This window comes from Necator americanus, chromosome II (assembly GCF_031761385.1).
Source record: "Necator americanus strain Aroian chromosome II, whole genome shotgun sequence".
NCBI lineage: Eukaryota > Metazoa > Nematoda > Chromadorea > Rhabditida > Ancylostomatidae > Necator > Necator americanus.
In genome coordinates, this window is record NC_087372.1 from 25,696,823 (window position 1) to 25,723,888 (window position 27,066).

The 27,066-nt window shown below is 40.2% G+C and overlaps 1 protein-coding gene across 2 annotated transcripts; it reads left to right on the top strand.

Moving 5' to 3' along the window:
* Nucleotide 1: 1 nt before the first annotated feature.
* On the top strand, nt 2–25,827 carry RB195_019470 (uncharacterized protein; the record flags this gene model as incomplete). 2 transcript variants are annotated; one of them, XM_064187323.1, is made up of 73 exons in its annotated part: nt 2–55; nt 176–324; nt 412–466; nt 520–615; nt 677–770; nt 834–929; nt 1,033–1,208; nt 1,282–1,455; nt 1,516–1,605; nt 2,277–2,366; nt 2,423–2,516; nt 2,835–3,021; nt 3,078–3,172; nt 3,756–3,943; nt 4,072–4,239; nt 4,306–4,503; nt 4,673–4,885; nt 4,945–5,103; nt 5,462–5,607; nt 5,661–5,772; nt 5,831–5,992; nt 6,045–6,119; nt 6,413–6,525; nt 6,864–7,017; nt 7,075–7,256; nt 7,895–8,008; nt 8,090–8,204; nt 9,157–9,226; nt 9,402–9,499; nt 9,653–9,783; nt 10,975–11,101; nt 11,167–11,244; nt 11,307–11,443; nt 11,666–11,777; nt 12,688–12,757; nt 12,813–13,003; nt 13,585–13,649; nt 13,721–14,016; nt 14,075–14,238; nt 14,314–14,497; nt 14,885–14,974; nt 15,029–15,162; nt 15,214–15,348; nt 15,407–15,529; nt 15,586–15,725; nt 15,965–16,100; nt 16,220–16,288; nt 16,402–16,527; nt 16,587–16,705; nt 16,813–16,927; nt 16,986–17,116; nt 17,261–17,390; nt 17,445–17,545; nt 17,817–17,951; nt 18,096–18,197; nt 18,260–18,373; nt 18,441–18,592; nt 19,170–19,273; nt 19,334–19,431; nt 19,538–19,715; nt 19,880–20,016; nt 20,104–20,203; nt 20,295–20,402; nt 20,624–20,722; nt 20,779–20,860; nt 20,939–21,122; nt 21,772–21,871; nt 21,949–22,084; nt 22,155–22,223; nt 25,351–25,466; nt 25,522–25,579; nt 25,673–25,769; nt 25,824–25,827. In XM_064187323.1, 73 exons carry the CDS (start codon nt 2–4, stop codon nt 25,825–25,827), a joined length of 8,994 nt encoding a protein of 2,997 aa, XP_064043203.1. The 2 variants fall into 2 exon arrangements, with proteins under 2 accessions (XP_064043203.1, XP_064043204.1); XM_064187322.1 differs by lacking the exon at nt 25,824–25,827 and having other exon boundaries at nt 25,673–25,788.
* Between the last annotated feature and the right edge of the window lie 1,239 nt (nt 25,828–27,066).

Here is a 27,066-nt window from a genome sequence, read left to right on the forward strand (position 1 = left end):
CATGGTTGAACCTGCCGAGACGAAGTCTCGCCACCATAGCTGCCCGACGGCCAGGGTCACCGCTGCGCCGCTTTGAGGCGTGAGGTAGGATTTGCAACAATTTAACAGTAGAGGCACATTTTTTCAATTTTCCAAAGATGTAAGGATTGTTATGGGAATTTCACACCATTTTCAGAATTTGAAATCTCATCCCAAAGGGGACCAGCCCTCGTATACCATTCGGGTGGCTTTTGATCGACCGAACGCATCACAGGCTTTTTTTTCAACCATATGTGGAGACGTTGCCCTCACAGAAATCGTCAGTACTGCTCTGAAACAAATGAGGTTAGAACATTATTTTAGGAGTACGACCATTCTTAAAGGAAAACTGCAGTGTTTCTTTTCTATGTTTCATTTCATTCATTATATCAGGCTAGATCCAACCCATGCTCACTATTCGCCACAAGTTCGGCAGTATGCCATGGAGGTTTGATATCACATACTAGAAAGTGCTGCAGATAATGAGTGTTCACTTTTCAGCTTGCGCGTTCCGTCCTGCTCTGCAGCATCAGTCCTATCGATCTCACCGAAGAATCGAAAGTCGTAATGAAGGATCTCTTCAAAGAGCATTTTAAAGTAAAGCAGTCAGTTTTACGTTTTCGGAACTTTTCTGTTGTATTCAATTCTTTAATTTGAGCGTCTTGATAACGCTCCAGATGGTTGTACAGCCTACCGTTGTGCGCGAGAAGGAGACCGTTCTATTCACTCTGATGCGCTTATGATACTGTTCTGTTAGTTATTCGCTTCTCTTCAAAAAGTTATTATTTTTACTTAATGAATATCAGTTCTTATAGGTGGTATTGTTGGTAAGGACTTGCGAAATAAGTACATCAAATTCTTCAATGCTACCATTCGGTACCTGGCATTACAGGCGCTCTTAGAATTCACTGGTAAGAGGTATTTGTGGGTTGTTATGACGTCTAGAGAGGCAATGTTTCTTACATTATTCTCAATAGCGGGAAATATTTACGAGTTGCAATTTATGTTCTATAGGAAGAGCTGCTTTGATGTCTCTGGACCATCCTGCGCAATGCATGGACGGTGGAATCTTAGTAGATGCAATTGTGACCGCTCTTTCGGATTCTACGAAAGATTTCTGCCAGTCGGCGATTGTTGGGCTTCGCCATATCAATGATGTGTGCAGAGTCGTCATACCAGATTTAGAAGTGGTTTGTTGTGTAATTATGCAATCCATCGTCCTTCCGGCATTCTGTCAATCTTATGTTTGCATTTAATATTCAGATGCCTCGGATACCTTTTGTGCGTTATTTGGTTGAAAGTGTTAGCGCTTTGTGCTACGCTTCTTCATGGTTCGTAAGGCTAGGAGGTGCAAGTGGATTGATGTATTTCATAGAGAACTATCCTGACTCCGTGGTTTTCGCGAACATGAATGGGTTTATGGAGAGTCTTGTAGAGGTTTGCCTTCTAGAGATCGATTTTACCCGCATACCTAGTTCCGCCATTTATGCATTTCAGGTTCTTGTTGGTATGACTGATCAAGTATCTTGCGGTGCTGTCGATATGGCGGTAGGAGCTATTGAGAAACTGCAAAGACGGTGTCTCACTGTTAGTGGTTTCGAATTTGCTCTGAAGGAAGTGTTCAAGCCTGCAACAGAAATAGGACACAGAATTTGAAAGCACACCTGAGCCTTCATATTCTCTGTCTACGTTTTCAACGAATTATTGGTTACATGCTGTAGAAGCTGTGCCAATTGAACTTTTTTCGGACATCTAATTCCTTTCGGTTGTGTTATACCTGCTCGACGTATAAGTACTGTTGTTTGACGAAAAACCGCATATCTGCACTGGCGACGCTCATTGCCTGAAGAGAGGGAAAGCGGAAGAGGATGAAAAAAGAAAGAGAGCATAATGAGAAAACTTTAGACGTAGAGAATGGTATTATATTCCTGCGTTTCACCAGCAGTTGAAGCTGCTTTGCGTAACGTTATGTTATTAACATTATTATTTTATTGAAAATTCCAACATCTGGAGTGGAATCCCAAGTATACCTGTGGAGATGATTCTACTGAAGAATAGGAAATATGGACCTGCTAGAACCTAGGAACAATCTCGTTTTCTATACCTCAACACTTCTCCATATTTTCTCATTGAGGAAATGACAATAGCATCGTCGGTTCAAATATGCCGTCGAAATGCTTGCAGAGTCCACTTCTTTCCAGTTTGGATTATGACTTTAGGAGATAGTAACTTCTGAAAATCTGATTTCTCCTTATTAGGGATGCAAGCTGAATGATCCCAAAGTGTCGGTGTTTATGAGCTGCGTGGCCAGTCAGCTATTCAGTGGGAGCCAGAATATACGGAATAAGGTTACACTTTAATTTTATCTTAACATTGTCTGTATTGCACATAAAAATGTCTCCAGACACTTTCGATGCTGAATTTATGCGCGGAAGTTCTGGGCGAATCGTTTTCTGCGTTGATGTATACATATCGACACTTGTTTAAAGCACATATTGGTAAGCACGGCTTGTTTTCTGTTTCGCTTGCATTTGCTTTAACCGGGTAAGTTGGTCTTGCAAACAATGTTCCTTCTTTCTGCAAGATCTGCATCTGTGCTGAAGTTTTATTTTTTGCTTTTTGCCACTTTATTTTCGATGTATTATCATTACTATTCCAGAAGATATTTGGATTACTTTTCATCATATTTTCACAGTAACACTTAACGTGTCTTAGACATTTGGTCTCAGAAATCGTCGGAATTGTTGTTTTATTTCATTCTATTTAAATGAAATCTTATTTTTGATCACAAACACTTAGCAAAATTAGAATTTCAGAACGAGCTATGGAAGAGTTCAACGTTCTTGCTCTGCTCGACCGTTGTGGTTCCCTAGAAGCACTTTGCACTATTTTTGTTTGTCAACCGCCTCTTGTTGACGCCTCTATAGAGTTGAGCAAAACACAGAACTTTATACGGGAATTAATTAGCGTGTGCCAGATGTCTGTCAGCGAAATGCTTGAACTGTAAGTACTTCGTTTCTCTATTGAGTACATAGATGCTGTTACATGACAAATTTGAGTGATCTCTTCAAATCGATGGAAGGGTGCCCTGCACATTTTTTGCCTCCTTACACTATTACCGAGAAAGCCGAACACTATAAGATTATGGCTACAAGTGAGTTTTTATCGAGATTTTTTTGAGAGCTAATTGCAGTCAAAAGGGTTGAGTTTAAATTAGTCTGTTACCATTTCTTCCATTGCTGGCTTTCTAAATTAGAGAAGATTTTTCGCGTGTTGCTTTTTACTTCCGGTCATTTGCTCTAGTTATTCATCATCTCTTGCTCATCCTCTCCAACTCTTCCTTTCTCCAAAAATTTTTTCTCCGGTCACCATTGTTTCCCAACGAAAAGTGGAATGAACTGGATTATTGAGTGGTATCAGATTTCATTGTCCCCACCTATGATCACTCGGCTGTAATCTTTCCAGCGAAGAAATTGTGACCTTTTTCTCATGTTTCCTTTATTTCTGTTGTTTTCCTACCATATTTACAATCTTGTCACACTTTTGTACGATTATTTTATAAGCTACATAGGGGAATTCTTTTTCTAAGACCTTTTGTGCGCTCTTCATGTGTGATTTGCGCAGAATGAAACTCCTTTTGCTTAATCCTATCCTTTAATTCAAGGAAGAGTTTTTCTATGTCCTTCAAAACTTCCAAAGATGACATCGGTTCCGTTGTTATATTGGAATAGCTGCAGGAGCCCTTGTGGCACTGTACAAATCGTTATTACGTGATATGGAACGGCGAGGGATGGATGTATCTACGGCCTCTGAGGGACAAGACGGTGACAGTGTGACGCTACATAAGATCGCCTGTGTTGCTGTAGAAACAGTTTTGTGTCCTCTTCCATCAGTTGTTCAGGCAGCCGAAGAAGCACTGATGCAGGTAGAATTAGATTCAATTAGACAATATAAAAGCTCGAATTCATCATGCCAAGATTCAAGGACAGTCATGAACATGGGCAAAATTAGATTCATTCGAACACAGCCATGTACCTATTTTAATTTTTTTAGATTGTTCCCATTGAGGCTAGTTGTGTTCGGACTGTGGGAGAGCACGTCTTTGCTCAGTTCCGGGATTTGCATTGCGAACGTCGGAACTCAGAAAGCGTGGCACAACTCTTCAGACTTGTGCGCCTCAACACTTCTCTGTTCGACAACGCTTTAGCGACAAACCTTGTGGTAAGTCTTTTTCTTCGTTGTGCTGTCTTCTGAACTTTCGAACATTAACAGATTATTGTTGCACAGGCTTACATATGTGGACATGTATCCCGCTTGCCATCTGAAAATTCGTCCACTGCTAATCCACATTTGGATGGTCAAGATGTTGAGGCAATCACCCAGGCCGTTCGACTGCTACTCCTTGTCGACACAGCATCTGTCTCCCATCTAGCTACAGATCTCGCTTCATTCATTGCGTACTTTGATCATCATTACTGCACAAGTGTAGGTTATGCAGAATTAATGTCAGTAATTTCCAGCTTAAGTGAGTCTTCCAAAGAGATGCACAATTTGGTGCTTTTTGCAATATTATGAAATTAATCCCTGAAGTAATCTTGTTAACCACAAAGCATATTTTGTGATGTAAATCACCAAGTAAATGTTCCCTTGGTAGGCCTACGATGCTTGGATCCCTCCGTTGGCCACTTTACTATCCCGCTACGCTCGTGATTCGATGACATTCTTTTTATCCGAGGACTCTGTAGCGATGCCGTGTAGAAGGGCTTTATTAAGAAAGCTTATCAAAGATGAGGAGTGCGGTCCAATTCGTACACTCTTGATGGAAGACTCTTCTTATTTTGTGAATATGCTAGAAAATAAAGTCATGGTACGTGAAAATTTTCGTCTGAATTTGATAATTTTTGTTATTATTCTGGCTAATGTTAGGGCCCATCGGGTGAATGGAGAGAAGCATCTGATGCTCATCAAAGTGAGAACGATATCATGGAACGTGAGATGCTTTGCCTCCATATTATCGATGCTGTTTCGCGGAGAAACGTCCAATGGTTTGCAGGAGCACGAGAACTCATTCTCAAACTGAGACAGGTCCTTTGACGTCTTTCTACACGAATTTTCATACTTTTCGCCATCTCCGAAGCACTTATTCCAGGCCTTCAACAAGTGTTTTTCAGATTCACTAGCTCGACTGTTCGGTTAAAAAAACATTTTCGTGTTCAACACCTTTTATTATTTAGTTTTCTCAGTCTGTTAAATATGAAGGCTTTAGGCTCTAGGTTTGAAGTCGGAAAAGACCTTCCTTACTGCAGTGTGTTGAAAATTCTATCGTAATATTGAACTAAACAACGTAAAGAAATGTCATTATACTTATATTTGCTTATGTATTCTGTCATACTCAGAAGCATTTAACCCACGTCGAAAATCACTAGCGTTTTATAATTTTCAGTTGTGGAACAATGCCGATTTCAAAGCTCGCTACGTAGTACATGCTCCATGTGACAAAGATCTTCTTGAATTGACCATAAAAATGATGACAGAGCACAAGTACAAGGTCCCTAGGCTCATAGTCAACTGTTTCATCCGCTACTACAGGTAATAAAAGATCAGTTTCATTTTATTTCATCATATTCACTAGAATATTCAAGACATAACAACAACGACCTTGATCTTCTATGTGATATACTATTCGTATTTATCGGCCGCTATGTGACAGATTTTTGCTTTGTTCGAGAGTTCCTCGAAAAAGAAGTGATCCCTGTATGTTTTACCATCTTGAATGTGTCAGTATAATGTTTTGCCTTTTGATGTTTTTAAGGCATATTCTATGGAATGGCGCCGGAAGCTTTTTTCGTTTGTACTTGAAAAGTTCGAAGCAGGTGGTTCTACCGTGATCAAGGATCTTTTGTACGTGAAAATCCTTCAGTATGTGTTGATCCCAAGTCTTCAATGGGCCTTCGAACGTTACAATGTAGACGAGGTCAGTGATTTGTGATTGTTTTTATGAAAGTAAATACATTTTGCAGTTTTAGATCCTTGGAGTTCTTCAAAACCCACAAGATCAGCCGGAAATGGATCCAGACGATCTTGTTTACCGTTTGGCGCATGTGAGTAAACTTACTCTTCGATTGGTGCTGCTTATCTACAGTTAAAGTCATTGGTATCAGCATATAAGGGAAAAAGAAGTAAACCTATTGCAACTTTTTTATATGCAGAATTAGAACAAAGTATTGGTGGTACAAGTCGTATCTATGGGTTGAAGTGTACTGTTCTGTTAACAACCCTCGCTCATATCGGATATTCATTTATTTTATTTTTTTTAAATACCATAATTTTTCTTCCATTCGATGAGGTTTTTTTTGTAATTCTCTTCCTGATTTTCGATAAATTAACTTTTTAGATCATCGATCAGAGTCGACAAGTGATGAGCGATGGTATTGTGATTGCATTGTACCAGCTTAGTACGTTACTAGTCAAATATGCTCCTCGCCACGTTCATAATAACGACTCCAAGTGAGTTATTAACCATAATTTTTCTTTATTTCTTTATTCTTACTATATCTGATTAGAAGTTGCAGTTTTTTCGTTGCTTTGTTTACTTCTACTTTGAGCAAATCCTTTAACTTAAAACCACAGCTTCCAAAATGCAAATTCACTGTCATCATTACAAATTCCTTCTTCTAATACTCCTTCTTAACACTCTCCTTCTTACTCCCGCACGCAGCCAAGCACATATTTTAAAAACATCGAAAAGTTCGATGGTGTTGCATGCCTCGTTTTCCTTTTTCTTCATCATTAAGTTTCCTTTTTTTTCATTTCATTTCATTTTTCTAAGGACAAAATGATTTCAGGAAACACGGCTGGCGCCTCCGAGTATTCATGTTGTTCGCATGGTCATGTCTTACTGCGTCAAATAGACAGGACGCCACGCTTCGTTATACAGGATTTTTATTCATTTCTCACATTTGCCAAAAATTCCTCATCAACAGAAAAATTGTGCTGCAAGTGAGAGTGCACTTCTTCTAAGTCACGCAACCTCCTTTGAAAATAATGCGTTTTCAGGTTTTCCAAAGTCTTTGCGGATCTTATCAGTATGACAGTCGTGAACTTGTTCGCCGAGCAGCCGATGTTGTAACTGCGGCGATGCCTATTAGGATGGAAGATGGGCATCAGCAAATGTTCATAAATGTGAAGCGAGTGCTATGCGAAGAGGCACACAGCCTAGCACATATTCAACACATAGTGTAAGTGGTTTTGATTCAGCTTACTAAAATAAGTTTATCTATTTAACTATCCTCACCATGTTTCTTTTATAGTTAAAGTAGCAGCTAAAACAGCAACTTTTAGTCTTAAAAGTTACTGTAGAAGCTGCTAGACAGCTATTTCGTCAACTAATGCAGCCATAACATTTTAGTTTTCATGAGCCGTCATGTCCATTATAGAATACGTTGTGAACTAAGAAAGCAGTCATCTCTTAAGCCTAATTTTCAAAGAGAAAGTTGCTTCAAAAATTAGTTGGAGCTAGTAAGAATTGCATTTTGTCTGTCTACACGCCAACAATGATAGTGAATTTTCGAGAAAAAAATGTGTAATGTGTTATTTAATTTTGATGAGGTTATAATTTAGTCAATGTCAGTATGCATCTCTTGCAGCTTCTTTTTCTTGTGGCTTGTTTGAAGTCAATTTCGCAATGTTATGTAGTAATGATAGAATACAAGTACATCGATTACAATACAAATGCAATAGACGATGTTTCTGGTATAAAGCATGAAAATGATTCAAACTTTTTATCACGGTATGCAGCTTCATTTACCTTATTATCCAGTCATTCAATTATTTTGTCTCATTTCCGTGATATGATATTGTGAATTGGAAAATTCAGGAGCATGATAGTACGGAATTATCGTTCCTACTTCTCTTGCCGCCATGCTCTCTTCAAGCCGCTGATGAGTGCTGTTCGTCGCGTGATCAGTACTCCTAATTCTGCAATGGACGGGTGAGAAAATATACCTAAAGATTGTTTTGGTTTATTAATCTTATGTATAATGGTGTTTTTTAAACGTTTGTTTCATTTAAGAGTAATGACGAGAAAGTTAGCGTTAGATGTCTGTGAGATGGTGATCAAATGGGAGTTGTTACGACTGCAAAAGGTGGAGCAGTTGACTCAAGGACTGACTTCTCACGATGATGAGGTATACTTTGGTCTTCAGGTGTCACAATTTTTTTTGCAAAATTTTAACGAGTAATCAAGACAAGCAAGAACTGCAGGCTGGTGGTAGTGGCAAGTGGTCACTTCCTGGTACACTACAGTGTATGGTATAAGAAAGTTTTCTTGACAAACGAAAGCCAACTGTCGTCACCCTCTTGGAAATCTTGCTACACAGAATTGAACATATGATTATTATTGTCTAGTTCTTGGATGCGATAGTCGGAGCCGGTGCTTCGATCCTCTTCACTTTTGGACGGTTGCCGAAAGGATCCTTTTCACTTGAGCTGCACCCCAGGGCTAGACACCTTCACTTGAGGAGGGTCCGGCTCCCCCCTAACGAATCTATGTTTTAAAGGCAGCATACCACGAATCTGAGCTGATGCGGATTTCAGGTGGAGTATCCGTATACGGGATCGTAGATTATAGGGGCGAATGTGATTCCGTCGTTTTCTACCTAATTGCCTTAAAGAACGGCCCGAAGATGCGGCTTCGAGCGTCCCGAGGCGCTATTTTCTACGAGTTCGATTGGAGCGCGCCAGCCTCGTGCACGCGCCACATCTTCCGGGCCTTTTTTATGGCAGTTAAGAAGAAATGGACGGAATCGCCCTCCTTTCCATAGTCTACTATGTCGTGCACGAATACTCCACCTGAAATCCGTACCACCTCAGATTCGTGGGGTGATGCCTTTAAGGCTCTGCTAAATGAGAACGAAGTCCTAATTCGGTCCATGCTGGCGAAATAAGCAAACACTAGGTCAGGCATAAAGCTGTACTTTTAACCACATACCTTTTGAAACTTTCCCAAAGGTCCTAAAGAAGTTGTTACACGTTTACCCTTTTCCACTGGTCACATACAAAACTTCAAGTTGTTGTTAGCGTGATTCTACTGATTCCAACTTTTCCGCTTTCTGTAGGACTTATTTTTTATGTTTGCAGCTTGACACTCTTCTGAACGATTCGAATGGTTCACGTCCCACAGCAGCAGCGTCGTGCGACCCATACTCCAGTAAGTCATTGTTTCCTACGTTTCATGTGCTTCTCTCATTTTGTAAGGTTTGGATAGATTACGAAAATCAAATTGTGATCTCAAGGGAAAAGATATTTTTGCTTGATGATTTTCTAAGGTCTTAATTGTGGCAAATATTTCAGTAAGGACAATTTTTAACGCGTTTAATTTGTAGCCAACGTCCCAGCAGAATTTGACGATCAGTTGTACAAACAAATGTCGAAAGAATGTGTTGATGAAGTTGTAGCCATGTTGCTCAAATTCGCAATTCAGGTGAACAGAATGTTATTTTAGAATAAATTTCAGGAACTTTTCTCCTGCCTACATTCTGTCGTAAAATTGCATTCGTTACATAGCTTCAGCATTCTTTTTTCCGGTCATTGTTTTACAGCAATGTAGTGGACTGCAATAATTAGTTCGTTGCAGCCGACTTCGCCTGTGCAACCTCACCAACTTCATCAAGCAACTATTGAAAATGGTAAACGAAGTATCGGTCTGATGAAACAATGCCTCAAGTCAGCGGTGTGGGGAGATGTGGTCACAATCAAAGTAGGATGGTTAGTTTGCTTCACATGTTCATTTATCCATTTAATTCATTAGTAAGTTGATTGGGTAGAACTCGTTGAGCGTAACAGAATTCACTGGACGTAACCAACAGAGACATGAATCAATTAACATCCGTACCGTACCAGCTATGTAGATAAAGAACTTAAATTTCGAAGAGTACCATAGTAATGTAGACGCGAACTTACCGTGTACTTCCAACTATTATGAATGAAAGAAGAATGAACGAGCGGAAAGTTCTTAGAAATAAAACAGCGGTTGTTTGCGATCTACTTTGAAATGTAGCAGCAAATTTTTTCCGCACCCGAAAATACCGTGGTATAAGTCCTATCAGAAGAGCGGAGAGAGAATGCAACCAATCGTATGTTTTGTTGAATATATTATTCATCATTCATACTATGTCTTCGTTAGAATCTGCATCATTCAACAATGCATGTGTTATTCCTTAGGAATCGGTTGGTGCGAAAAATACAAGAGGTGCCTTGGAGAATGCTGATTGAGCAGGTTTTTTTGAATCAAAAGAGCCTATTGAGGGTTGTGACAGTTTCAAAGAAAAAATAAGGAAAGAGGCATGTTCACAGGAAACATTTTATAGAAGGAACGAAAGGGAGAGAAAGAAATATTTAGCAGCTGTTGTATTGATTCCCGTTAAGTTCAGTTAATGGCTTTAATATACTCTACATTTAAAAATTATGCGTTCCTGCCAGTCGCTGTTGTGATCTTACCAATTCCTATAAAGGGGTTTTCCATGAGAAGTGTTAGATGTCGTAGTGTTTCAGTAAGTTTATTTTTGTGTATTTAACATCACCTTTGTGATTAACAGTTCGTAGTTTGTAGCAGTATTGAAAACGCAGATTTTTGGTTTCTCAGAGCACAGATTTTCGAAATCTTTGCTTCTAAATTACGAAGTTCTAGGGTAGTTTGTACAATGTTAATATAAGGATGGGAAATTAAAGCGACCAATAGAAAGGATAAACAAAGGAGTGCTTACGAATTCTGGTGTGGACACTGGGAAATAATATCTTCAAATCCATCTTCCATGTCAGATATGGAATTTATTATCCAGTTTAAGACTTTTTTTTTCAGAATGCAGGCATGTGAAGCTTTCATATACATGAACCAATATTTTGCACAATATGTATCATCAATGAATATCACGTCTGCTTAGTATTTACTTTTTTCAGGCTCGAAAAAGAGCTGACTGTTCCTCCAGAGTCTCTTGTTCGGCAAGAAAACCAGTCGCAGTTGGCACAGTCGATAGCACAAGCTCAACAAGCGCTCGAAGTTGTCATTAACCTTGTGGCGATTATGGTAAGCGAGACCGAGCTGAGAAGAATGAACTCAATTTGGTGACTTTGAAATTGTACTGTTTCTAGCCAAAGCCTCTGCTGTTGCAAACGATTCGTCCTATTCAAAGAGCGATCATATCTTGCCTCAACAGTGGACATGGAGCGGTGATAATTCGTCCTTCAAAACGGTTTTGGAGCAATTGCCTAATATAATCAAAGGATTGCAGCTTATCCGTCTCGTCAACGTCCTCGTAGCAAAGTTGTTTGAGAAATCAAATTGTTCCATGACTGGCATGTACGAGTTTGAAATCCTAAACCAATTCATCTCCAAATATTTGAACGACCATTTCAACTCCTACGTGAAGTAAGATTATTGGTAGTTTCTTTATGTTAGCCTGCTTAGTTGTATATGGGCCAAATTACGTTACTTTATTGCATTATTAAAACAATTAGATTGTTTTCAACCATCTGTTTTAATAATGCAATGGAGTGATGGTGTAATTAGGTTAGTGATATTAAAGTGATTAGTCACAGAAAGTTGACACCTACTTAGCTAGTTCGTTGAGCGGATTCTCTTGTTCTTTAGGTCGTCAACATGCCTAGTCATGAACGCATTCACTGCATTTTCACTTCTTCGAGTGATCTGTAGTCAGCAATCAGGCTACCTCGATGCAATGTGTCTACAAGCGTATATCAAGGTAATGCCGAAGCTACTCTCCTTTTTACGCAATCCCTGTGGTGTTCATTTTAAAAAGTGCCCTTGCGAGTTGATCTATATTTATGTATAATAGAAGTGGTCCAGATAGAACTGCAAAACCATGAGTTACCGACAACCGTTTTTCCGTTTCACATTTCTTTTCGTTTCACCATAGTGGTGGGAGATGGTTTATAGATCAAAACACGCAGCGAACAAAAGAACATGATGAAAGACAGCGAAGTAACGAGATCGCTTCACTGCTTGTTAGCTCACTAGGAACAGATCAGAAACAGCTTCTGCCGTCACTGACCATCACATCGACATACATTTTTCTTCTGACTTACTTCGTACGACATCTGCCCAGGATGCGAGTTTTAATACAGGAGTATTTCATCTGTCTATTCTTTACTGATACCCTATGCTCAAGGGTATCGGTAAATATCGCAAAAAAAAAAAAACTCGACCCTCTCTTCGAGAATCGAGTTTTTTTTTTTGCGATTTATTATGGAAGGGATTGGTATCTGTTTTACAAGAAATGTGTCCCAAGGGAGCGTCCTACATTAGTAGGCTTGTTTGTTCGCATATCTTCGTGTTAGTCATTGATATTCCTCTATTACTGAACTGGATAAATAAGAGGTTATTTCTGGAGCAAAACGATTTGGTGATTTAAAATGGTTAGGGTGATCATGCAAACTAAGATATCTTGGGAAGACCCAAAAAAACGGAATTTCTGACGAGAGCGGATTTAAATAATTCACCGTACCGTAACACGAATATACTAATTTCACCATTGAAAATAAGAGGGGTGAAATCACAATGCGAGCATACTGGTAAGAAAACGAGCTAATAAAGATCTGACAGAAACTTTTGGGCTATATATCATTCCTAGGATTGACCATAATTGTTTGCAGGTGCTGGAGAAGGCTGTGAGAGAGCACATCATGCATGTCACTGAGCAAGGAGAAACGACAAGAGAGAAGAGTCGGTTCAGAAACACTGTACCGTCATAGCTCAGCGTTCTGATCATTTCTTTTAGTGGCAACAGCTGAAATGATCGCAATGGCTTTGGAATTGCTGCGTCCTAGAATTGAAGCGATATCGGCTGAAGCGAAGCGTACCATCTGTCAGAACGTTCTTCTTCCACTTATTGAGAGATCCTCTTTCGAGAAAATAATTGATGTTGTGCTTCGCGTTGTCTCCGAGTTGGTGGTTACTCATCGCGATGAGGTTCGTTGATTACATTTCACTAACATTGTTGACAACTTTTTAACTGCGGTTTACAACCAAAGAAGTAGAGGTCAATATAATAGAAGGCCTATATTGAGAAAATTCTGGAACATTGGATCCGACATGTTTGAGGAAAATTTCTATGGATTTGTTTCGTTGTACATGCCTAACATCATTTCTTGCAAGCACATTTGGGTCAATATTCCCTGCATTCATACTGGTTTCGTTTTGAGTGTCATAAAGAAGAGCCAAAAATGGACAGAGCTCTTATGCTTAGACCACATAGAACAGTTTTGGCCTTTTTTTTACGTTTGTGTATTGGCATGACAGGTAATTCCCCTACTACAGTTTATACATCTTTTCCTTCTCAAATGTCAGCTGTCACAGCTGCATCTATCTGGTTGTTGAGTGAAAAGATACACAGTATTGATGTGCTGATCGTCAACTTTTCAACCCCAGCTTTTGCGATGGTCAGCTGACTTAAATAATTTACTGTATTTTAAGAACTTCTTCACCTGATTTTCTCAAAATAATATCTGTTTATGTAGTAAACTGTGGAACAAATACTTTGATTTTCTCAGCATTCGGCGAATCCTGGGCTCCCATTACTTGTGCGATTACAAAGTGTTGTGGAGAAACGATACAGGTCATTACAACTCGGATGCTCCACATCTGCAGTCATTTTCGCATTTGTTTTGTGAAATTATGGATTTTTAGGTTGAACGGTGAATTGATGAAGATGTTCCTCAAAGTCGTGCTCTTCGTATTTGAACATCCTCTTTTACTAACATCTGACTATGCTGAGAAGCTGGAAGACGCCTTTCACTGGGGTCTCACAACGCAGGATCGAGAACTCCGCGAGAAATTCCTACTTGTTTTCGAGCGGAACCTAGCGATGAATCCATTGGCCCGCCTGTCCTATATCCTCCGCGAAAAGGACTGGGAACCATTCCGTGACTACTTTTGGCTTCGCCATGCTTTATGGCTGCTTTTAAGATGCATCCCTCCCTCTGGTGTGGCTTTTCCTTGTCATAGCTCCTTCCTTTTCTATCACTTATCCTATATTTTAAGGAAGCAATGGGTCAGGTCATCGAAGAGTGTTTATTGACAGTTCTGCTACTCTTTGGAGAACAATGGTGGCGGTAGGTGGCTTCCGTCCTTCTCCTCAAGCTACTGATATGGAGTCAGATATCGATAGGGCTGCGCCTTCTGCGACTAACAGCATCAATATTACTGTAAATAATTTTTTTGCATTGCTTAAACGATTTAATAAGTGGCAAGTAATTTATTGCAATTCTAATTTTTTTTAGAAAGAAGGAAGAAGTGATGAACCTATGGACACAGACCAAGAGAACAGTGGTAGTTCTGAAACAAACCTGTCAACTCGTTTGGATATTCTGCTTGAAGATCAAAAGAGTTTAATGATTGAGGCTGCTTCTTTCGATTTCTCATCTGCAATCGACAGCGTCATTGGACTTGTTTTCTCCGTTCAAGGTAAAAAAGAAAACAATTTCCTTGTGAAAGACAAATGTCTGTGATTGTAGTACGAACAAGTGATTTTAAAAAGCTATTGTCATACAGTCTACCTTTGAGGAATTTGTATCTAAGTGAAGATGAATTAGAGAAGTCTTGTATTCGCAGAAGAGATATTTTCAATTTGAACTCATTTCTGATGCGACTTTACACATTCTCAAGAGAATAGTACGCCTATTTTCTGTAGCATAGGTTATCTCTAGACTTTTTTTTTTTAAATCACCTTTATGAACTAGAATTAAGTCCTATTTTGGATAGATTTGTATGTGATAGATATCGGCAATTTAAACCTGAGTTATATTTTAGTTCCCTTAGTTGTTAATGCGGTATAATCTTGGCGAGTTTCAGATGATGTGTCCTTCGTTGGGGATATGTTCTCACATTTGTTTAATTCACTATGGGTTTCAATGAGCGATGAAGAGAGAAATTTCATTGGAGGTATACAAAATAGCAGTTTTATTGAAGCTTTATATCAGGAGCAAGAATTTTTAGGACTGGCAGTCCCATTTATGACGTCTGGTGTTCACATACAACAAGCGCACGCAGTGCATCCTGTCATCAGCATTTTTCTGGAAACTTTTGCACGCTGCAACCCTCCAATTCTTATTGGGCCTCGAGCTACCGAAGTATCTTCTTATATCACAGCTAGCAAAAAGTCAAACTTTTTCTTATTTTAGTTCATTTCGCGACATTACCACGCGTGGCATCGTGGAATACTTCTGCTGGAAAATCAAGCCTTGTGTATCCCACGAATGCTAGATAACCCAGCGTGCATACAATTGCCTTTAGACCCTCTCCTTCAGGAACGTTTGGTACGTATTTGTTTGTAATTCTGGTAGATTTCATCTGAGCATTTCTAAACCATTTCAGGATGTATTGGACTATCTGCGATCTCTTTACTCCGAACTAGCTGAATTTGACCAGTCTGCAGCTGTTTGGAGTCATCGGGCCCTCACCGTAGATACCGTGAAGATGTTGGCTATGATGCAGCTGGTGATAACATGACCAAACGTTGATAGCTCACGTTCGTTTTAACTGGTTTCTTATAGGGCGATATTGAGGACGCACTGGAACATGGGCAAACTACTGCAAGCTCGATGCTGCATAAGATGGAAAATCAACTTGGAAAAAATCCTATAGGAGAGGCAGCCGCGAAAGAATATGAATTTCTTGATGACGCATATATTCAGTGGGTTCAAGAGGACTACTCTCTTTTCTTTCTAAATCCCAAGGGTGAATCCTGCCCATGCAGAGTAAGAATGAACTGTAATGGGGAATAGTTGTTGCTTTGTCTTTTCGCGGAGCGCGACGCTAGCTCAGGTTTGTCGTCTTTAGGAATAATTGCTATGTAGATAATATAATATCTCAGAGAACGAAATTTGACAAATTATGAGTAGGAGAGTGATTTTTTATAACTTGGAATCCCAGGTGCACAAGAGAGCTATGCCGTTGGCGAGTACTTTGTGAAATCGCAAAAAATCCCCATGTTGAAAATCCAGAACTTCTACTGGAAGCTGCTGTTCATCTACCGGATTGGTACCTTGCTCGTCAATGTCGGGACCAGGTAACTTGCATAATATTCTGGAGTTTCTCTTAGGTTATTGAATAAGTACATTTTTTGCACTTGAAAGTTCGTGAACTAATATCACTCAAAATTGGATTCATAAGTACAGCCTGCTTTAGATTCTGGCTTGTACTCGTCCAGATTTCGTCATTCAGAGCATCACCTTTGGAGCAATGCTGGGTGTTTTGGTGCCTTATTTACTCATTTATTTTCTTTGTAAATCTAGTTTATTGTTGCTTCTAATTCTACTACGTCAAGGTTCCTTCTAGTAGGTTTCTTCTGAACTGTTTTATTTTTATAGGGTGATCCGGAGGATGGACCGCTTGTACCAGCCAAAAAATTGGTAGACGATGTAACCCAAGCATTGGTGGTTGGATGGCGAGTCCTTCCGCCTATCTTAACTCATGCACACGTCAAACTGCTTCAGGTAAATATAGTAGCAGATCTTTATTTTAGGATGCTTTTCGTAAATTGACTCCTTTTCAGTCTATGACTATGATTCGAGAAGTTGGAGATGTCCTAGATTTAAAACGAGCACTAGATGTTGGTAATCAGAATTGTGGCGCGGTTATGCAAGAGATGAAGACTGTCATTAAAATTTGGAGGTCTGTCTTTACGTTGTTGAAGCTTCGTTTTTTCTGCATAATCTTCGTATTTCGTGATTAAAAGTGAAGTTTTCTGGTTCTGTTTGCATGCGGATTTTCTTATTAAGGTCTCGCACCTACTCGCTTTCTGATGAAATGTCTTTCATTTCACTTATGTATGACTGGCGGAGTCAAATTCATGCAATGATGGTCCAAAGATTTCATGACTGGGAACGCAGTGGAGTTAGTTTGACGTTTTTTGGCTTTGCATTACATATGTACATATTCGAATTTATTACAGATTGTGATGCCTCCTGGAATGAATCCTCAAGCGATATTACCCATCCATTCTGCAGCTACAGGACAGCTTTTATTAGCGAGAGCTGCACGAGAAAGAGGCATGGACCACATGGCGATAAGAACATTGAACAAGTATGGAATCTTTTCCGTTCTTATCACATTTTGTGTGCCCAGGGCAGTCAAGAAAAACGCTGGTACATGTGTCCGCGATGCTATGCATTCACTTCATTTTTTGGGGGCGTATTAAGGAATGTTCCAAATTAGTGTTACTCTCAGGCTGCACACTTTGATCACACTTCCCATGATGGATTGTCATCAAAAAGTGATTGATCACTTGAAAACGCTGCGGAGATTGGCCAAAAAGCATTCCACCACTGCACAGCAAAAAATGGATCTTCTTCAGGAGGTGTTTCAAAGGGTAGTTTCCTTGGATTCATATAAAGATATTCTATATTTCCAGTCACTTTTGATAACTGAAGCAGCTCGTATTGAAGATTTCTCGCGTGATCAGTGCTGTCGCCTCTTCTATCAGAAGGGGGCCATTCTCAGCCAACTTGAAAGGTGGGCTTCATTTCGCATGACACGTTTTGTAGCGCAATTTTTTCCCTACAGCAGTATAACAGGAACAAGATTCTGTTAGGAAAGACGTTTTTTACTCATAGCAGAGTAATCGTTCCACTGTCCTTAGATTTACGAGTCTTTCTTGTTCCTCTTATCTAGTCTGATAGAAGTTTGCGTGTCGAACAAAAGTTTAGAGATCTAATTAGTTGAAATCTCCGCCAGATCTTCGACAGGAAATCTCAATAAATAGGTGAAGGCTCTATTTTTACAGGAATGATGATGCTATGCACGCTTTTTCTGCAGCTGCAGCTATGATCGATCCTACCAATTCTCCACCAATGAATACCGCTTGCAATATGTTCAAAACTTGGGCTCATCACCTTGATAACTTGTTTCATAGCGAAGTGTAAGTTGGCTGGAATTTCGCCTACACATTTGCAATTTTAATTAGATTTGAAGAGCGAGAAAACATTGAGGAAGGTAGTCACAATAGTGAAAGAAATGGAAGTTATATTTACACAATAGAAGCAGATGAACGTTATACTTCCAGACATGAAGCTTCTGCAATGTCTCGGGGCTCACCAGCGATCAACTGTTACTTTGAGGCCGCTAGAGTGGAAAATGAGACCAGGGCACGGAAATACATTGCTAGGCAAGTTTTTTCTTTTTTTTTTAACAGTAATCAGCTTCCTGCTTGAAACATTCAGTTTTCAGAATATTGTGGACAGCGAAACATGTGGTTGCTTGCGGAATATTTTCTGCCGTGGGATTGGATCAGGTGTTGAAGGATCGAGCACGATCCATTGTTCCCTTTAATTGGCTTCCTTGGTACGTCCTTTTTGCTGTAAATGTCTGAAAGTTGTTTGGTAATTTTTGATAAGTTTATATCTATCAGGCTTCCACAGCTAATGACAGAACTACAAGAAAGACCTTCATCGGGATTCATACATGTCGTAGAGAGGATAGCCTCTGCATATCCTCTTTTGGTTGTTTCTGCACTTCGACCTCTACTTAATCCTAAAATGGTTGAGGAATTGATCGAAAGAGGTAACACCTATTTTCGTGTACGCCCTTCATTATTTTCATTAATTAATTAATTTTTTTGAAGTATGCGTCTTTTCCTCTCGTATGCAGTATGTATCTTTGCTTTTTGTTCTTACTGTTCCATAATTTTATGTCTCCTCTAAAAAAATTACCCCTGCTAATTATTGCGAACTGCGAAACTTTTTTCGATAATCAATGATGACAGCGCATCGAAAAATTTGTGGAAACTTTAATATTCAGCCAGTTCAATTGTTTTTTCCTTTCTTTCCTAAAGAAATACGCTGCACTTAAAATTTATCTCTTGTTTTATTATGTGGTGGTTTTGGAGGAATGAAAGGGAGAAGAAGCCAGCAGAGGATAGCTACCACTAATATGAAAGACGTCCCTAGTTTGACACTGCTTTTCTCTTTGTTCGTACATTTTCTATTCAGAAATGAGAGAGGATACCATAATGTGTTGTTACAATATTTCTTTTTGCATGTAGGGATCTGTAATAAACATAGCTGCTTGAAAGACGATCTACAATTTTTATCACGTGGTAGACATGAAGTTCTGGTATACACCGTCCTTGCAATTTAAGTGTGGAAGAAAGAGCCTATCCCGGCATTGCCTGACGATCATGGATCCACTACTCTCTTCAAAGTTCTGGAGAAGGCGTGTAAATCTCGTTTGACTGACGTTCGGGTATGTTTTTTTGCACGATATTTGCACGATGTATGGTAAAATTTATGGTAGTTGTTTTAGATGTGGAATCGGCTTCTAGATGGCTTTTCGAGCATGCGTGAGTTCTGGGCAGAGAAACATCTGCGTTATGCTTCACAGTTAAAGGATGACATTCTTAGGTAATTTTTTAGAGTACGTGAGTGCCTAGTCAGCGCTTCGAAGGAGAAATGACAATCAAAAAATGATGAGTGGAATGTTTTCAATTTTAGTTAGAATCCTTTATAGATGTTTATATGATGCCCGCGCCACCCGCTTGGAAACAGCAAAATTAGACGAAAAGACTATGGCAACCATTTCGCTCTGGTGTTTTGAATTGAAAAAGGACATCTCTGATGACATTCTTTGTGAATATGAAGTCCCGTCATCATCTCGTCACGCATTACCTCTTCAAACGGAGGAGCAGGTAAAAGTGCAATTTGATTGCTATTTACTTTTGGTTGAATTTACTTGAAATGTAAACTTGGGTCCTTTTGTTTCCAGAAAAACAACCCTTCGTGATGATATGTAATGATGACATGTTTCGTAGTTTTTTTTTTCTAAATTGTATTTTGTGAGTGAACATTTTAGTTTGTCGAAGAGTTTCGTGCAGAGGTGCTGGAAATTCTTGATGCTCCTCTTCCTATCGGTTCTTCTCTCCTTAAGCTTGCCGAAAGTGTTATTAAATGGCAAACTAAGTTACATAACCGTTTGTATTCTTTGCCAAGGTATGTTTAGTTGCTATGTCCTGAGGAATTGAAATTGGCTGTTGTACAACATGAATTGTTTTCTTACGTAATATTGAGCTCTTTTAGGCGTTATCCTATCAGATTATCGAGCAAATGCCTCGCTGAGTACAGCAATACTATGGCTTGTATTGAAATACCGTCGTCATTCAATGCTAATGTCACTAAGGTATTATTTTCTTACTGAAAGGGGTACATATGCTTATATGATTCTTCTTGAATTAATTATATATTCATTAACGTTGACTTTTTTCTTGCAGCAGTACCAGTACGTAACTCTGATTGCTCGATTTAACCCACACGTAGAAGTCGTTGTTAGAGGTGGTCGCGTGATGAAAAAGTTGCAAATAATGGCTGTTAACGGAAAGGTACTCTTGAACACAACTTAAAACGTTTGCCTTTGTTTATTTCCGCTCCTATTATGAGGATGTGGATTGAGTGACTTTTACATACGTACACTAACATTTGTGAACAAACAAACAGACAGAGAACAGAAAAAGCATACAGATCTAAGTTACAGGTACTAATAGAACCATTTTTAAAAAGAAAAACTCTTTATTTCGGAGGAGTGTCTAATATTATATTTTAGACGAGCGTTTATTATCTACAACGGTCTGTCTTCAAGGAGAAAACTAACTGTTGCCAACAGTATCTACAAATTGTCAAAACGTTATTGGTCAAAGAACGAGTAAGACTTTCAAAATCAATGCGGGTCATTGTTTTCAATTGGGTGTTTTAATCTAGGAAACTGCACGTCGTCATCTGTTTGTGTTCACTCCCACTCAGCTTGTTGTGTCGGCACACGCCCTCCTTATGGATTGTGGAGGTACATCTTCTCTTGATATGGTTCAATTAGCTGTGAACAGTCGCTGTCTAAATAAGTGACATTTTGATTTTCTAATAGGCGCTTATTCTATGAGTTCTGTTGCTACGAAACCACATATATTCGACATGATTCGTCCACTTGATGTGTTTGCGGAATACGGGATGACCTTCGGGATGAGACCTGATGATGCCATCACTATGTTCTACGATAGAATAGCAGCTTCTGAAGGATGTCTTGATACAATCATGTTAGATACCTATAGGTTGGTCCAATATCTGCTTTTTAACTTCTTTACAAATATACAATTATAGGAAAATTGCAAAATAACATAATTCACCAAATCTCCTTACCTCAAGGTTTAGTCACTCCTAGATAGAGAGAAATAAAAAGAAATTTTGCAAGAGGTCATCAAAAATGGATCTTGCTGCGACTGAGACTTAAATAAATTTGTAGAATTGCATAGAATTTCTCATCAATACCATTAAGGTGAGGTATCAAGGTGCGTGTTACATTTATTAACATTTAGATGTAAGTTAACCATTCGTCGCATACAAGAAATATTGAGCTCTGAAGATAGATAAATATTATTTTATCTTATTATTGCCAGAGAGTTTTTTTTTTAAATGATGATGGAATGGTTCAAGAGGTATAGTCGGGTCAAAACGACATGAAGCTCGGTCCAGTTGCATAACCGGGTTCCCTCGAAGCAGAGCGCTGGATTCAGCTCTTCACATCGAAATAGGACCATTGCGAACAGCAATGATGAGTAGTGCTAGCAAAGGTCTCCCCTCGATACTAACTGGTACGCTACACCGCTTCTTGCACATCCGCTTGCTCAATTGCACCGAGCTTCAGGCCTCTTTGGCCCGACTAACATGTTAGCATATCGGAAATATGAATTAATTTTTCAGAGGGTTCGTGGTGGAGAACTTTATTGGACCATCTATTCTCCAGAACTATGTGTTGGAACGATTTACCGACCCTACTTATTATTACTTATTCCGGAAAAGGGTTTGTTACTACGTTTGCGCTTTGTTCTTTTCCGCTGCTTGCGATTATAATGATTTGTGTTGTAGCTTATTATTTAGGTTGCTCAACAATTGGCTGTTGTCAGTGTGTTAGAATTACTAGTACGCTTGTCTCCTCTTTTCCTGGATGACGTCTATATTCGCACCTCTACAGCTCAACTAGCTGCACCTAGATATACTTTTGCTTTGGACATAGGTACTGCGGTAAATGGCACATGGCTACGCACTAGCTGCACACAGCAACTCGATGAATTTGAATGTTCTAGGAATTGAGAGGAAAGTGCCATTCCGGTTAACACCAAATCTACAGTGGTTCCTCGGTATGACTTTAGAAGGTAAGGTATTGACTTACTTTAACTTAAACGGTAGGTACATGTTATAGTCTAAAAGGACTTATCTGCATCTTCGCCGAGGTGAGTCGTCGTCGAACACATTTGAGCCTTTCCTTTTCGATCTTCAGCTAGAGCTTGCACAGAATCTATCCATCCGTCGTTGTTCCATATTCTACGAAACTTTACGTCTCGCCTGAACTACCTGTCGATGCCAAGGTTCTCCACGTCTTATTTTTCATCACTTCCGTCCACTTCCTTTTAAATCCGGATATCCTTTTCAAGTTTGGATCTGAGAGCATTCTCAAGACAAATTGGACAAGGTTAATCTCAGACTAGGATCTGATGGTCTCCTTATAATGTGACCAAGAAAGCGAAAGCGGTTTTCTGCGGCCACTTTGGAGGGCAAGGCGAGATGTTGATGTGTTCTTCGCTTCAACCGTCGGTACGCCATATCCACTTCTGAGTAAAGCTCTTTGTTGCACCACTGGCCAAAAGCAGCCAAACATCCGTCTAACATCCGTCTTCTTTTCCATGTAATCTAGCTTCTCCATCACCAACTCATTGATGTTGCTCAAGTCTCGGACCCATACAACATAGTAGAGCGAATTGCAGACTGGTAGACTCGCAGCTTGACTTCGTTGGCGATGGGGGCCGACCATAGGCAGTTCGTTAAGAAGTTGAATGCAGAAGTGGCCTTAGCGGATCTTTGGTGAATCTCTCGTAGCTGGCATCGTATTTCAAGATCCAACACAAATAACAGAACTCATCTACAAGTTGAAGTAGTTCCCCGTTATTCCTGCTGAGAGTCTCGCGGAGACGCACATCTGCTTATATTTATCAGGACGGAGTCGTAAACCGTAGGCCGCAGCTAATTTTGACACAAGGCCGACAACATATTGACGTTTCATACTGCTTTTCGCGAATATAAAAACATCATCAAAGTTCTCAAGATCGGCCAAGGGAGACCATGATGGTGCTAACACGATGTCGAAAGAACACTGATCAACTGTTTTTCGCATGATGTCATTGACGGCAAAGTTGAACAAGAAAAGTCCCGCGACAGTCTTTGTCTTACTCCAGTTTCCATTTCGAACCATGATGAAATTTGGCTGGTGTTCGAACGTCACCAATTGTTCGTTGGTTCATGTCATCAAGCAAGCGAAACAACTTTCCTGGTACTCCTTCGGCGCGCAGCGCATTGTGAAGAGTACTCCGGTGAGGAGAGTTGGAAAGTGTTTTAGAGTGCAGAAAGGCTGAAAGTATTGGCTTCGAATTTTTGTCAGATTTCGATCACTCTCCTAACGATGAACACCTGGTCAATCGTAGACAGGCAAGGACGAAAGCCAGCTTGCTCGTCAGGCGTTGTTTCTTAGCGATGTTTAATAAGTCAGTCCGGGATAATCCGCTCCAAAACCTAGTGCTTAACACGCAGCAGAGAGATTCCTCGGTAGTTCTTGGGATCCGTGACGGACAGCTTTTTGTAGGGAGGACTTATCATAGCGTGTCTCCACGAGTCACGTATACTTTCGTCAACCTATATTGAATGGATGATCTTCGGCATTTTACCAATTCCAGAAGGAGAAAGAAACTATAGCATTTTGCTCTAATTCCATCGCCACCACCAGATTTTCCGTTTTCTTTTTTTTTGGATACAGACCAGAATCGGTGGTTCCTCGCGAATTGCGGTGTACGTTGGTTATTGGGCATGCTCGAGTTCAGAGATTGATGGCGTTGGTTCAGCAAGGTATTAAAATGTTCCATCCAGATGGGCGTCCTCGACAGAAACTCCATTGGCAGTCTTGAGGACGCGCGAACATCTGTTCATTTTGCCCTTGTCTTAGTAGAGTATAGGCTTTTTTGGGGTTCTTGTCCTCCCACGCCCTTTTAAACTCCTTCGCTCTCGATGTGCGTTCTCACGTCCATCGATATTGAGCGCACTATAGGAACACCGCCGAGCCGCTGGTCAGATTTCTTCACGGTCTTTCAAAGAAAATTTTGATTCTCTTCGTGTCCCACGCGAAAGGAGGAACCACTGGGCGACTCCTGCACGCGGTCGGGACAAATGGAAAAACTACTGGCGGCTACCCGACCAGTTCGAAGAACAACGAGAAGCAAGATCAAGGTCAAGGTACAGTGCTCTTAAAGGCAGCATACCACAAATCTGGGGTGGTGCGGATTTGAGGTGGAGTGTCTGTATACGGGGTCGTAGATTATGGAGACTGGGGTGGTTCCGCTCATCTCTCCCTGATACCTTCTATTGCAGCGCGCCACCCTTGCACCCGTAGCGTCCCTTACTGCCTATCGGAGCAGTGCGAATTGATTTTCGACGAATCGCAGGGCGGAGGCGGCGCAAGGGGTGGAGCGTTGAAATAGATGGGTCATACAAAACAGCATTCTGGCGGCGGCTGTTTGCAGTGATGCAGGGAGGGATGGGCGGAACTACCAGCGTCTCCATAATCTACGAGCCCGTATAGGAAAGCTCCACCTGAAAACCGCGCCACTTCATATTCGTGTTATGGTGCCTTTAATGTGAAGACCCACGTGACGTTTTCACTTACGAGAAGTTCTGATATTTCAAAAGTATCGAAAGAATAAGATTTTAGTTCTACTATGTAGTTCGAAGAACGTGGGAACCGTACCTTCTCAATGTCACGACCTCTATTACTACTACGGCATTCGATTGTTCATCAGTCCTCGTACGAGGAGATCAGGACGAGTGTTTTAACAACTTCAGGATAATGCTATTCACGAGTGGCCTAACTCTAGTTAGTGTAAGTAGTGAAGAACTGCGGTGCAAAACTGGTACTGTATCCGCACGAAAAGATTACACTCTTTCCTGTTGTTATAGTTTTTACGACTCGTGCCGTAATGATTTAAAAATGTGTTGCGGTGCAAAGACATTTTATTCGTAATAAGCATGAATAAAATGCGGATGATGTCATTGTTTCCAAAAGAAATAGGGAAGAGATTTGCGTTACGACCATATGACACATGTAAAAGCGTGCATTGTTGCATTGTCCTCAATTTAGTTTTAGAAATTTAACCTGCGTCATGCTTAAGTGTTCGAACAAAAAATATGTACAGACAAATATTTGGGAAAGATGATCGTTTTCAAGCCATTTTTGCTCAGGAGACTACCTTTGGGCTGCCGCTGCTGTTATCCGATGTTTGTTTCGCCGTGACCAACATCTTCTGCTTCGTCCTCTGATTTTGGACGAAGTGATCGTCAGAGGAAACCACGACCAGGTTAGATTATTCATTGTATTTTTCTCTTCAATACATAACCTCATATTTGGTTCAGGTTAGTGCCTGTGCAGATGCCAATGATTTCATGAAAAAACTTGTGGCTGAAACAACAAGTAAGGAACCTTACCCTTCTCAAATTAGTGTTGTTCTCGCTTTCTGCGCTGATCGTGCTATTTCTATCATATCATTCTATTTCTTCATTGCAGGAATGGCATCGCAAGAGGCGGGAGCATTGCAAGACGAACTTTACTCTGCCATTGAAAGGGCACGAAGTCAGGAAAATCTTTCACAGATGGATCCGAGGTGGCACCCTTGGTTCTAGTTGTAACTTGTATAATTGATGTTACGGTTCTCAAGGTGATGGTACTGGCACCACGTATATTTGTATAAATTACAAAATTGTTTCTCCAGCAACGGGTTCGTATTTGTACCTACACGTCTCATCGTTTCTCAAGTCCAGTTTCATTCTTGATGTAATAAGTAGTATTGGTTCTTCAAGACATCCAAACTCCTCCAAGTTTCATTTATTGATCTGATCAATAAATGAAACTTGGAGGATTATTGATATTGATGTGATCTGATTGTAATGAATACTGGACGTTAATGGTTCCTATTTCAGAAGTGTTACGTTCTATCACATTCTGAATAAAGCACTTGTTTTTATTTTAGATCATCAGCCTGAAAATTGTATAATTAAACTTTACTGCAGCACTTTCACAGCGGTGCAGCGCAGTCAGTAAGAGGTGCTGCGACTGCAGCATCGATGGTTCGAAACAGCACTGGTGCTAACCAAATCTTTGACTTCTCTGGAGCATGCACTATTCATAAATTGGTACCAGACTTGTATGAAGAATAGAAACACTGACTTCATGTATCGGCTGGAATTAACAGAATTGCAAAAAGAACGAAGGATAATAAAAACAAACAAAATGCAAAGTACAAATAGATGTTAGTGCGAATAATACGTGTTCTATACTCTCGGCTCTCGGTAGCCGTCATGAGTTGGTGTCGTAGATTCGTCTGTGGTTCAATGGGCTCGTTGATAGGGGCAATTGGGACCGACCCTACTGATGGAGTGCTGAACTGTGGAACTGTTTATGTTCATGTTGACGTTTGCCCTGTCGTCAAGACACAAGCCTCAGTGGCGCCCCTGTTTCCCTACGCTTTAACTTGCTTTTTCTCTTAGTAATTTTAGTTTACACGTCATAGATCCTCTAAAACTAATGGTTATGGCTTAGGGCACCGATTGATTTGATTATTTACTTCGAGAAATAAGGGTCCCCAAGTACATTTTACCTGATCTACTTGGTTCTCCGCTCTGAAACTCAACTAAGTTACGCCGTCCCTTCAAGAACACAAACTTCCAAGGGAAATCCCATGAACTCAATTGAACGTAAATGTAGTGTGGCTGGAATCAACTGGGTAGTTGAGAATAATGCGAGCAGCACACGTAGAGTGGCGCTTCGTCATTATCTTTAGCAAATTTCGACCTTTGAAGCCGAAGACTAAGAATTCCACTTGTTCCAGAACGAATCAACTCTAGACCCTTTTAAACTCAGCGCTGTAGAATTACAAAATGCGCCACTTATTCCGCGATGCT